Source organism: Rhinolophus hipposideros (assembly GCF_964194185.1).
Source record: "Rhinolophus hipposideros genome assembly, chromosome: 21".
Classification (NCBI taxonomy): Eukaryota; Metazoa; Chordata; class Mammalia; order Chiroptera; family Rhinolophidae; genus Rhinolophus; species Rhinolophus hipposideros.
The window spans coordinates 3,291,723-3,305,584 of NC_138067.1; the positions used below are offsets into that span (position 1 = coordinate 3,291,723).

The 13,862-nt window shown below is 43.1% G+C and overlaps 1 protein-coding gene across 4 annotated transcripts in view; it reads left to right on the plus strand.

The window, feature by feature from the left end:
• Positions 1 to 13,862, plus strand: part of PHKB (phosphorylase kinase regulatory subunit beta) — a 136,323-nt gene that overhangs the window by 87,854 nt on the left and 34,607 nt on the right. For all 4 annotated transcript variants that reach the window (XM_081030706.1, XM_081030705.1, XM_081030704.1 and 1 more), the window contains 2 exons: positions 12,040 to 12,095; positions 12,596 to 12,689. In XM_081030706.1, coding sequence (XP_080886832.1) covers positions 12,040 to 12,095; positions 12,596 to 12,689 — 150 coding nt within the window. The remainder of the gene's footprint in view (positions 1 to 12,039; positions 12,096 to 12,595; positions 12,690 to 13,862) is intronic.

Here is a 13,862-nt window from a genome sequence, read left to right on the forward strand (position 1 = left end):
CTATAATATAAGACCGGGTCTTATATAATGTAATGTGATATGATATGGTATGATATGATATGATATGATATGATATGATATGATATGATATAATATACCAGGTTTTACATTAATTTTTGCTCCACAAGACGCATTAGAGCTGTTGGTCTGGCGAGGTATTATTTTCAGGGAAGCAGGGTAGGTGTACAGACCACTGCAATGAGAGTTTCCAGTGGGGGAGAGATTGGGCTCAACCCCAATCACAGCCTGAGTAAGAGGGAATTTATAGCCACGGAGCAGGATGGGGATCAGAGGATGAGAAAGTACTGAGGGGAAACATCATGGATAAGGGGCATTCTGGGTAAGCTGACCGAAAAGGATTCTTTGCTGAAGGCAGGCCAGAGTGAGCAGACATCACCTAGGAATGGTGGGGGATGAGGGTGGGGACTCTGATTAAACTGAATTAGCAGGATTCTTGCTAAAACAGATTTTTACATAAAGCGTATATGTGAACCGAGGATAAGGTTCAGGAGCCGGACTAAAGTTTAGTCAAGCAAAGAATCACTGTCATCAGGGCTTCTAGTATTAATGCTGTTACCCTGTATCCTCATCGTCCTTTAATTATGACTAAGCTAGATTAGTCACAAGCCTCATGTCTTATATTATTACGTCTCCCACCCCAGCTTTAGCATAGTGCTTCTGTAGCTGGGCCAACAAATGCTCACTTATCACCCGATGACATACCAAGAGGAAGGTGAAGCCACTGTGCAGTTCCTGTCATTCCTTTGCTTTCTCCTAGGTTGGAAAATGTTTTTATTTATTTTGTTTTTTTGAGTCCCCAGAGAGTTTGATCTTATTGATGATCATTGTATATTAAGATACTTCTTGTATACACTTTTATATTGAAGAAACATTATAGGTGGGCTATTTTGCAGAAGATAATTTTAGATTTCAATTTGTGAAGAATTGGGAAGGATAAAAAGGACACACTAGCCTCATTAAGTAAGGAACCATTTGAATATATATATATGTGTATATATATATATATATATATACATACATATATATATATATATATATATATATATATATATATATATATATTATTGGGGAAGGGGGACAGGACTTTATTGGTGAACAGTGTGTACTTCCAGGACTTTTTTCCAAAGTCAAGTTGTTGTTCTTTCAATCTTAGTTGTGGAGGGTGCCATTCAGCTTCAAGTTGTTGTCCTTTCAGTCTTAGTTGTGGAGGGCGCAGCTCAGCTCCAGGTCCAGTTGCTGTTGCTAGTTGCAGGGGGCACAGCCCACCATCCCTTGTGGGAGTCGAACCAGCAACCTTGTGGTTGAGAAGACCCGCTCCAACCAACTGAGCCTTCCGGGAGCTCAGCTGCAGCTCAGCTCAAGGTGCCATGTTCAATTTTAGTTGCAGGGGGAGCTGCCCACCATCCCTTGCGAGACTCGAGGAATAGAACTGGCAACCTTGTAGTTGAGAGCCCACTGGCCCATGTGGGAATTGAATTGGCAGCCTTCGGAGTCAGGAGCATGGAGCTCTAACTGACTGAGCCATCGGGCCAGCCCCCTCCTCCTTTATTTTAACCTGTTTTATTTTGACATCCATTCTTTCTTCTAGACTTCAACCTCTTTCTCTTCTTCTCCTGAATCTAGAGACTTGTTTAATTGTCCCCTACTCTAAAAAGCAAAAAATGCTTCCTCAATGGTATCCCTCTCTCAAGGACCTCTCTCACTTCCCTTCTTTCCTCTCCTTTCAGACATCTTGGAAAAATACTTGCACCATCTTTATTTCCTCTACTCACAGTCACCCCTTCCTGTATACAGGCTGCTTATGCCACCACTGTGCTAAAGCCATGTGAAAAAGTTTACGGTGGCCTCCTGATTGAAAAATCAAGTGATCTCTTTCCAGATTTTACTCTGTTTGACCTCAAAGACATTCAGCACCATTGAACACTCCTCTTCCTTTGCACTCTGTAAAAGCATACAAGTAATTTTTGATTTATCTCTATGCCACTGTTTCTCCCTTTCTAAATCCAGTCCTGTCAACTCTATTTCCTAAATATTCTGAAGTCTTCTCACTTGCTCCTTCTTCATTTCCCCCATATAGCCCAGGTCACCATCATCTCTTAACGGCAGCCTCCAACTAATCTCTCGTGTCCATGCTGCCCTCTGCAAACCAGGTCTGCGTAGCAGCCATCATAATATAAGTTAATAGATGTAAAATGCTTGGGCAGGGTCTGGCCCTTAATAAGTACAACATATGTGGCTTTAATCGTTCTTCTAAAAGTGTGAATTACATTGAGTCTTTTCCTTGTTTGAAACCTTTCAGTAGCTCCTCATCCCACTTAGATGGAAGCCGAAGGCCTGTTGCCTTAGAAAGCTCTCTTGGGCCTTAACTCAGCCCTCATCTCTTGTCATTCTTTTGCTTGCCTTTTATGCTCCAGACACTGGTCTCCTCTCAGTTCCTCAGACACTTCAAGTCTTTCCATCTCAGGGCCTTTGCACATGCTGTTCCTTCTTCCCGAAGTGCCCATTTCCAGATTTCAGTCCTTTTCGTCATCCTTGCGCAGGGGCCATGCTAATTTTCTCTGTATCATTCCAATTTTAATATATGTGCTGCCGAAGCGAGCACAGTCCTTTTCAATACTGAATCAGTCTCAGATTTAATGACACCTCCTAAGAGAATGATTTTCTGACCATCAATCTAAAGTAGCCCCTGCCTTCAGTCACTATTATGCTGCCCTTTTCGTTTACCCTGGCATTTATCACTGGTTTTTGTTATTTAGTTATGTACGTATTTTCTTTATTGTTTAATCATCTGCCTCTCCCCCACTGAAATGTAAGCTTCGTGACAGGACTTTGTCTTATTAACAGATGTTAATATTTACGGAATGATGCATTAATGGCAAGTTTGTATCCTTTACGAACAGCTCAGACCTTTCCCGCGGAGTCTTCCTCAGTTCTGAGGCTGAGTTACAAGCTGTTGCCCTTGCCCCCAAGCACCCATCGAGGGCATTGTCGTTGGTACCCTGCTGAACTTCACCTATAGCTTGTCTTCTCTGTTATATGGCGAGTTCCTGAAGAAGAGGGATGAGGTCTCATCTATCTTGCTACCATCCCTGATGCCTACTGTGATGTGTGGATGAGGGAAAAATGGACAAGCCCTCGGAGGCAGGACCATTCCTAGTACACAGAACTGTTGAGTTGTGATTTCATTGCTATGGAAGATGTTTCGGTTGATGCTGCTGTGAGTATGATAGTGTTTCCTTCGCAGTCGGTTGCCCAGTGAGAACCCACACTAGAAACAGTTCTGCCTTAGCCGGTAAAGATGGCTCCTTGTAGCTAAAGGCTTGTTGGATTCTAGAGCTTCTGGTTACCTCTGTATCTCTTTGGTCCCTAACCCAGCAGCTGTAAATATGGCCACAGGTTCTCCCTGCCACTGTCTTACCAGCCCAGTCTTTTTGTTCTTGGGATGAGCATCTGGTGCCAAAAAGAAAGGAACAGAGGTTGTTACACTTGTGTCTCTTCAAGACCACCCTTCTCAGGTACCTTTCATGTTAAAATAACTGCCCCTGGGGGCTGTCCACTCATTTCCACGCACAAGTGGAGTCGCACACTTGGCTCTTCTCCAGTGCACTGAAAGCCGGCTGTGCTGCCAGTGAATGAGGCGGCCAGACTTAGTGAGAACTGCAGGCCAGAGAAGAGAACTGCAGGCCAGAGCAGTGCAGAGCCCTAGATTCTGCTACTGTGCCTGCCACTACCTTGCTCCAGGGCCTGGGCCACTGGCCCTGTGTGGGCCTCGTGTCCTCATCCATCAGAGGGATGATGGAACATCTAAGGGCGAATTTCAGCCCTAACAGCGCAGAGGTGTGCTTCTCTGGCTGGAGTGGAGGCCTGCCACCCGTCTCTGTCAATGAGTCCCTCACACCTTTGTCATGAACCACCCACTCCGGGTGGTAGAAACGGCCCCTTCCGCCTCTGACATTTTCACCTCAGATACCAGAGACCTGATGTGGCCAGTGTAAGCACCCGAAGGAGAAAAGCCAAACACAAGTTGGCGTGCTGTGCATGCTCCCTTTTCTCCGATGATTGCTTTTGTGTCCCATTAGAGGCCTTTCACACCGGAAGCTCTTTGAAGTGGCAGGGAAACCCTCAGAGGGAAATGACTGGGTTTGTGAAACCCACACTCCCCTCTCCTGCCTCTGCCTCCCTGTCTCACCCTCATTTCACCCATCTTCCCTGGTGTTGATCTTTGCTGTTGCGTTTCCTGTTTCTCATCATTTGTCCGTCCCTCTGGCTGTGATGAAAGCTGTGTAAACACCAGGGGTCAGGTCAGGGTTTCAGGACAGGGACCCACATCATCATTGTAGCCTCATTTCCAGGAAGTAGGTGAGACCGTTAACACTGTCATTTCTTCAAGATAAAAATATAGAGACATGCAGTTACAGCAAATGCTCAGAAAGGAGTGGAAACAGTTTACAGATTATTTTGTGGTGACAACGTAATGACCAGCAGTGTCCCAAGATAACTGCAGTTATTGAATGGACTGCTGTCAAAAAAACTGGTTTACTCATTCAGGCATTTGAAACTGTGTTTGCGGTTTGGAAATAGTGTTTCACATTCATTTGTTTCCCTCTTAAATGAAGCTTATACTAGAATCACTAATGCAATATAGAAATGCAAGGATCCTAAAGGGACATTTTCTTTCTGGCCAGCTCTACTCTCGAGTCAAGTTTAGCTTTTCAACCATGCTTGACGTTATTCCTCAGATATTTCTACTTACCTTTCCTCTGCTTCCCTATTAATTTTCTCTCTGTTGCTTCTTTGGCTTGGTGGGAAATGTCAGAACAAGATGCCAATGTGTTCCAGTCTGGATGTGCCTGTGTTCAGCTGCCGTAGCTTGTTCCTTGGCTCCGGCAGGAAAAATATCGCGGTGTGATGGCTCTAGTTGGAATTGAGATGTATAAAGCATCTGCCTGGTTTCTTCAGCTAATGAGGTTTTGCTGAAAAATGAGTGTAATGAAAAGATGCTGAATGTTGGCAGGACCTACCGATGAAGGCTAATGAGCATAAATGAGTTTCTGTGAGACCCCCAAAGGAGAGGTATAGGACGTTTCACGGGCACTGCCCTTGAGGCAAGACCAGCCCCGTGTGACCCAGTCATTTGTTGGCTCCTTTTTCTCTTCCCTTCTCTCCCTCCTCCCTTGTCCTTCTTTCAATACAAGACCTATCCCAGCCAATCCCAGTGCATTATTTTATGCAGCATAGGGCGTTTTAAAAATAAAGCTACTTAGACCGGGACTCAATACAGTGTTGCAAAACTAAGAATTATGAGTTTTACATGCTGTAGACATTATTTAACAGAAGAGGTAATTTTTTAGTTTAATTGCCAAGAACTTAAGAATTATGTTCTATCAAAAAGCATGTAAGGGAAGGTCCAAGATGGCGGATTAGGTAAACGCTAAGCCTACTGCATCCCAGGATGACACCAAAATTACAAATAAATTATATAGAACATCAACCTCAAGAATCACTTGAAGACTAGTTGAAGAGAACCCCTATAACTAAGGATATAAAAAAGAGGCCACATGGAGATTGGGACAAGAAACCAAACCAAAATACAAAGACCTTCTTTCTGAACTGGACAAGCATGTAGAAAATAAACGTGACTTTGAAGATTTCATGATCATACTGTTAAATGTCACTGTGATGTCAGATTTGCTACGAAATACATAGAATGTAAACATTATGAAACAAACAGCTTTAAATGTGTGGTTAGGCAAAATTGTTTTAAAAGCATATAAGAAAACAGGTGTTTTATAGACAACACTTGAGCTGAGTTTTCTTAAAACCTTAACTCACAAGGATGAAGAGTGGACTTTCAGTGGAACACAAAGCCTTTTGCTCACCATGATTGCAACACGTTTCTACAACCAGGTGATGGTTAACTTCCTGTGTCAGCTTGACTGGGACATGGCATTTGGTCAAACATTATTCTGGATGAGGTGAGGGTGTTTTTGTATGAGAGGTGGATCGAGCGAGTCAGACTGCCTTTCCCAGGGTGGGCGGGCTTCATGCAGGAAGGCCTGACTACAACAGGAGCTGACCCGCCCTCCAGTAAGAGAGGGTTCTCTGCCTGATGGCCTTCACTGGGACACGAGCTTCTTCTGCCTTTGGATTTGAACGGGGGCTTGAGCCTCCTGGTCTTTGGGCTGGAACGCCAGCGTCAGCTCTGCTGGGTCTGCAGCTTGCTGACCCACCCTGCAGACCTCGAGACCTTCCAGCCTCCAGAAGTGTCCCAGACAATTCTTTACAGGGAATCTCTTTCTGCTCTGCACGCACGCACGCACGCACTCTATTGCTTCTGTTTCTCTGGAGAACCCTGACTAATACAAGCCACAACAGCAAGCAGCATGTCATCTGAAGTATACACTGTGACACACGCCATATTGACTTTAGACTAGACACACGTACAGTCAGGTTTAAGCTCTACCACTGACTAGATGCATGACCTTTCACAATTATTTCACCTTTCTCTGTATCCGCTTCCTGATCTTTAAAAATGAGAGTTCTTGTGACAGCACATCACATAGTGCTTAAGTGACATAGGCACATGGCGGATACTCGAGATACCGTAATTCCATGACATTCTAAACTGGACTTCAAATAAAGTAATAATATAAATCTTATTAATGAGCTTATTTCCATGAATAAGTTGTAAGTGGACATCTGTGTATCTTCCTGTGCCAATCTCGTAGAAAAGATTTAGAGTCTTCCCATTGCCCAAATCCTGTCCTGCTATCTTTTCTGATAACTTTCTTCTAGTGACCTGCATAATCCAATGATAGTAATGTCCCTGAACGATTGATGCTGAGTGTGTCTTCCACTCTTAGAAGCAAAAGTAAAACCTGATGCTTACGGCTTCCACTGTGTAACCATAACCATGTCCAGAGAGTCAGTGCAGAAGGTTGACTAGCCGTAAGTGAGAAAAGATGTGAAAAAATGACATTAGAAGGATGATACAGCTACAAAACGGAATGCTAAGCAGTTATAACAAAAAGGAAGACGTGTTCTGTGTACTAATACATGAAAAGAACACAGTGATGTATAATTATTAAGTGGAAAAATGGCTGTAATATGCTGCCTTTTGTCAAAAAATGTGAGAAACTAAGAAAATAGATTCTTGTTTGCGTTGATAGGCAAAAGGAAACTCTGGAAAGAGGCATAAGTCCCCATGGCCATGACCTGGTTGTTGGCCGGTGGGAAACCGGTGGATGCAGGGACCACAGGTGGGAGAGGCATTTACCGAAATGTTTCATAATAGAAAATTTTTTGAACGATGTGAATTCATTATCTGTTGAAAAATTAAAGAACAAGGGGAAGGCAAACCATCGGGCACATTCATGTCAAGTTTCTCTGTGGACCTTTGAGCGGTGCACTGCGCTGTTTCATTCTTGGTTCCCAGCTGCAGATCCCCTAGCCCGCTACTTTGACCTGACTGGAGTAATTTGGGGAGTAGACTCTAGACAGGTGTCCATGCGGTGTCTTAATTACTGTAGTTTTCAATTTTGAGCAAGATAAGTTGCAGTATTAATAGTGCTCAGCTTATAGGTAAGTCAGGCTCCAAAATTTCTCTTGCACTTATATTTAAAAATGGTTATGATGGTAAATGTTATGGGGTGTTGCTGTTCATCACAATAAATGTTTTAAAATTCTAATCTGACTTTACTCATTGATAGAAATGAAAGTTTAAAATCAAAATATTTCCAACTATAGGTTGTTGGTGGTCAGTCATGTGATTAAAGTGACTTGTGTACATGTCTTTTTTTTTTTTTTTTTTTTTTTTAGTTTCAGATGTACAAGACAAGGTAATACTTAGACGCCCACCATCTTACATGTCTTGATAGCTTACATAAATATGTGGACACTGAGTTATGTTTTGTTTCCCTTTGTTAAAAATATCCTGTTCATGTTTGCAAATATTTGTTGCCTATGCTCAAAGGAAGATGTGTGTAGTGCTAATCAATGTGAGCAGCGATTCTAAGATTAAAAAAGAAATAAGATTCTTCCTCCAGACCATCCAATGAGTACCAGCTGCTTTTCCTTTAGTATTGAGTGCTGTGTACAAGCTCTGTGAGAAAAGTGAGCACGAGGGCCCCTCAGGGGGCTCACTGTAGTTACGCAGACTGCTCAGAAGCAAGCAGAAGCCCTTCCAAAGAGGTGGCATGAATATGGCCAGGTGACTCATAGCTATTCTGGGGATACCCTGGTGTTTGGGGGAGTCTCTGGAGGAGATGAGTTGGAAGAATGAGTCAAGAACTGAGCAGACAGAAAGGAACACAAGGGGCTGTCCATGTGTGGGAGGATGGTGGATGGAAACTTGGGATTGACATGAGTGATTTTTTTTTTTTAAGTGGGGTGTTCCGAGGCAAACAGATGGGAGACGAACAGGGGACTACAGGCAGCAGCGAAGTTATAAATGTTTGTGGGAAGTTGGGAAAGACGGCTTTATTTGGGAAAGCCTGGTTTTGGAGGACAGAAGTGACAGGATGGGACTTGTATGTGGGTATTTCCATTTTCAAACCTGCTGTTTGCACTCTTGGAAAGGGAGAATGAGTGAGGGCTTCTGAGCACAGACCTGCAGTCAGATTGCCTGGGTCTGAATCCTAGCTCTGCTGTGGACGAGCTCTGTGACCTTGGATAAGTTAATTAAGATTTCTGGGCCTCATTTTTGTTTTCTGTGAAATGGGGATAATGGTTTGTTGAAGCTCTTAGCACCAAGCCTCACACCCAGAATATGGAGGGTTATGTGAAGTGTTTGTTGCTGCTGCTGTTACTTTTCAATCCTGAATGTTGCTGTAGAAATGAAAAGAAGATTCAAGATACTTTATGAAGGAAGGGTTAACAGGGGATTGGTGACAAATTGGATGTGGAGGGTAAAAGGGAGGACTCAGAGATAAGGGTGAGGTTCTGTGCTGGATGAGCCTGCTTGGGGGGGAGGTGGCGTTCATTAGTTGAGTTTTAGAATTATTGACTTTGGAAAGAGCCAAGAGAAAATGTCCATAAAGCAGTTAAAAAGGAGAGAACTGGAACTCAGGAGAAAGTTCAAGACTAGAACTATATATATGGAATCATCTCCTTAAAGATGATGATTAATGCTGCCAGAGTGAATGAGCTTGGTGAGAGAAAGAGAAAAAAGTATGATGACGAATAGAAGACCCAAGTCCTTAAGTGCAACCATTTCCGTCTCTAAACACAAAGCAGGTTAGGTGGGGGACTACAGAGTTACAGAGGCCAGGAAGGTAAGGAGGTAGTTATAGTCTGTGTTTGAAAAAGAGAAGGAGGGAAAATTGGGAAGGTGGTAAGTCATCTGAGGGGTTCTTTTAAAAGAGGTTTGCAATTCTTTGGTGAAGAACTAGCCATAATGGGATAATGGATGGTCCTAGTATCTTGGAACGATGGAAGCCAGTGGGACCTAGGGTGACATAGGTATTCCTGCAAATTCCAACACGGAAGAGAGGGCCAGCGTTCCTAGGATAGGTGTGAAAGTAATAAGTACAACGATAGCAAGTATTACTACCCTTGCTTGTTATTTTGCGTCAAATATTGTGCTCAGCGGTTAGTTCTCCATAAATCCTCAGCAAGTCTTTGACATAGAGACAATTGCTATGTTCTCTGCAGAAGTGAAATTTGGAAACCACCTAAATGTCCATCAAAATGAATATTCCTGAAGTAAATTATGGTATGTCCTATAAAATGGCCCTGTAGACATTTTTTTAAAATGAGGTAAAGAAAGATATCAGTGAAAAATGTTTACATGATGATAAATACATATTTGAAAACATACCTGTTGTCCCCTCTCCCAGTAGACGCTCAACTCCTCAGGGAGGGACAGCAGACCCTATCACCTTGTGCCGTGAGGGTCTAGCATGGAGCGCTGTGTATTAGCAGCCTTAGTTGCCGGTCAGGTGAATGAGTGTGCAAATGCATGTACACACAGAGAGCACTCGGGCCTCACAGGGCTCAAGTACTCTGTGTGTGTGTGTGTGTGTGTGTGTGTGTGTGTGTGTGTGTGGTGAACCTAAAAGCAGAAAATATTATAATATTATTATGGAAAATATTCAGAAATAGAAGGCATTAATTAATATTAGAAAGTTTCCAGAGGGATTTCATGGGTTTAGACAACAGTGTTGGTGGTTTGAAGAAAACAGTGAAAATAGAGTAAAGATGGTTCCAACTTTGTCAGTGAAAGGCATTGTTAGTGTGGGACTGCTGATGCTGAATTCTTTCTGTGGATGGGGTCCCACTTGGGTTGGGGTTGAAGGCCTAAGCACATTGTGGTAGATGGTTTGTGAATTGGAACCTTGTGAAATGCTGAATTTTTACAATGAAAGAGTTCTTCAACCATCTAATAGTCCCCTAACCAGATGCTCAGTGTGCTTCAACATGTGTAGTGGGCATTTTAGAGCTGAGTAACTCTCTCACACGGATGGAAACCACATTATCCTGAACAGGCCTATGATTCAGAAAGAAGATACCCATTTGCTCATTAGGAACTGTAAGCTGCCTCATTTATTGTTATTGAAATGTTATCTGCATTCTAGTATATGGGTTCACTTGCTTTTTGTTTAAGAATCCCTAATTGTCCTGAACATTATAGATAATGGCCCACTTTAAGGTTACGCTTTCTTTTGGTGAGTAAATACTAGCTCTCATCCAAGAAAAATAAGGCTTAATGTGTTCATTTGTCATTAGAAATCTTCCGAGATCAGACGAGATTGGGCGCGTTCAGGCTGGTATGGCCGTAGACTGTCATTAGAAATCTTGATGAGACTCTGAATAATTTTTTCTCATCCTTTTGAGTAACATTAACTTTTCAGTTCTTTATCAAATAAAAATAGAATTTATAGCATTTTATATACATATTTGTTTTTGTTGGGTTATTACATCATATTCTCTCTTATGGAGTCATTTAAATCACAGGGAAGTCTGCCTGAAATGGCATTTTCATGATTCTGGGAACCATATCTTGGATTGTATGATATTTACTGCTGATGTATATATTCTGGTATTTCTTGCCTTCCATCATACCTAAATGCTAGTGGCATATTGAACGCGAAGAGAAGAACTGACTAATGGTAAATCAAGTGTTTTATAGCATAATTTTGGGAATGTTGAACTCATTACTATTAGGTTGGTGAAAAAATAATTGCGGTTTAAAATGTTAAAATCAATTGCAAACACCGCAATTACCTTTGCATCCACCTAATATAAAGAAATTATATCTGATGAGTATTTTCAGAGCTTCCTAATACTATAATCTATTGGTACTTCTTAATGTTCTCTGTTGATTCTGTACAGGCTCAGAGGTGGGTTCCTTTTAACAATGTATAACATATGCTATAGTGAACCTTTTCCACACAAAAAAGAGCAGCAGATATCCAGCGCTACCTTTGATTAGAACTGGTAAGCCCAGCAGCTTGTACTTCATGAACACAGTGCTAATTGATAGTCAACAGGGTACTTCCTTCTCTACCGTACGAACTATATATTACAAGAAAGCCATTTGGATGGATAAGACGCCAAAGGAAACAAACAAAAAAGGCTAACAAAAAAGGCAATAGCCTTATATGTGGTTAAGATGTCAAATGAACAATTTTAACTCAATCATTTTTTTCACACTGAATACATAAATTGGGTTTTTATTTTTAGTTCCTCCTCTTCCCTTCAGAGTTAAATGATGGAAAATGCTTCTCGGTTGCCAAACTACTCTTACGCATCATTCAAAATAGCCCTGACAGGCGGGCCCCTCTGGTAGTGGTGAGATTTATGGCTTTCCATCCCTCGGTGTTCCATGACTCTGTCTACCCATCAAATTGAGGAGTAGGCAGTGAAGAGCCAGCTAAGAGAGGTGACCACTTACAGCCGGCTTGTGTCCATCATTTTAATGAATGGCTTGGAGATGCTTACTGTCATCCTTGACTCTCATTGCCTCTGATGATGACCAGGCCTTCTAAAACCTTTCCCCTCCCTCCTTCTGTATTACAGGGCCCACTGGAAAATGATCTGGTAGTTCACGTGGCGCTCATAGCGGAAAGCCAACGGTATGGAATCCCCGTGGGCGGGGTGTTTTGGGGGGAGGGGCGATGATTGCTTTACACTTACAATATTGAGTATGGCAGTAGAGATTAATTTCATAGACCCCTTGACGTGGTTTTAAGCACGACGTTAATGTCACTTTAAGTGCCAGAACAACATTCTTTTCATGTTTAACAATCATTTTTAGTTGATGTGAAGATTAAAGACCCCGGCCAGTGCCAGTGTTGCCTGGGGTGCAGTTTTGAGAAATGAGTACAAACAGATGATGGGGATTCCCCAAATCAGAGCTCACCCTGTGTGCCAGTCCCCAGAGCTCCCCTCTGATGTATGGTGAGACCCCAGAGGGGCTCTGGATTGCAATACAGACGGCATATTGCTGACGCACATTAAAAGTGTGCTTCGACTTAGCACTGCCTCTTCCCTTTTCTCCCCCTCCCTGGCATTTTCCAAGCTAGTAAATGCATTGTCTCAAAATCTCTCTCTCTTTTCTCCCTATGTTCTTTAGCCTTCAAGTTTTCCTCAACACGTATGGTATTCAGACTCAAACTCCTCAACAGGTAGAACCCATTCAGATATGGGCACAGCAGGAGCTCGTGAAAGTGAGTGAGTGTGTTTCTTCCCTGTGTGGAGCTGCGAGAGCCCGCGGAGAGACTTCCTGTAGTCAAGGGCGCAGTTAAAATGCGGTTCTGAGATAGCACCATTAATCCCGAAGTCTTTCTAACTCCGTTGAGAAACCCATTTTATCAGACATTGTTAATGAAAGACCAACTGCACTGTGTGTGTATATGTTTTGTGCATAGGGCTTGTTGAGGTCTCCTCCTTGTAAAGTCTATTTCTAACCTAGACTGGGCACTTAAATAACAAATTAGCCTTAATTTTAGTAGTTGTGTAAACTAACCTTCACATTTGGTTTGATTATTTTCCGTTTTATTAACGGTTAAACAAACCTCCTCATCTAAATGTGTATTGGTAATAGTTACTTTCCTTTTTCTATTTTCTTACTGTTTGGCATCAGCAGTAATTCCTTCCTCTTTGGTTCGCTGGGTCTCAAAGTGGTTATCAAGAAACCTCTGAGTTTATTTTTAACCCCTATTCGGGTTGGATTAAAAGGCGCCTTTTGAGGCCTTCTGCTTGCCCTGCTCTGCGGATGGCTGCAGGGGGCCTCAGTGCAGGGGGCATCCCTGCTCACTCGGGAGGGTAGCGCGTTGGCTCCCACTAGTTACTCAGAAGCTTCCACTTTTCTTTGGTAAGTGTTCAGTATGGAAACAAACTCCGCGGGATTTGGTGGATGTGTTTGGGACGGTCCCTCAAGTGATGGAGTTTGAGTCCCTTGGGTTGACACCGATGCTTGTGGTCAAAGCCTTGATGCTATGACGCAGACTAAGTGTGGAGAAGCGAGGTACACACTGCATGAGGAAGTGCAGGGCTCGGGGTGGCTGCTAAGGAGACTGGACCCTGCCCATTGGCCGTGCAACCAGAACCGGGTGGCCGGTCACCCAGAGCACAGCCCCTCGAGAGCCCTGAATCCTCCTCTAACAAAGTCACAGCTCTTTCTTTCCCAACTGAAGAGATAGGAGCAAAAATGCAAGGTTCCCCAAAGTCAGTAACACTTTCAAATCACCCCAAGAGCCGAATGACGGGAAGCTGGTTTTTATGTAAGAAGAGGGTAAATGAGCCCCAGAGGGAACTGAGGCTACTCAGGCGAGAGAGAAGCATCATGGGCGCGATGGTGTCAGGCGCTTCCTCGGGGCACTTTCTCAGTTGCAGACCGT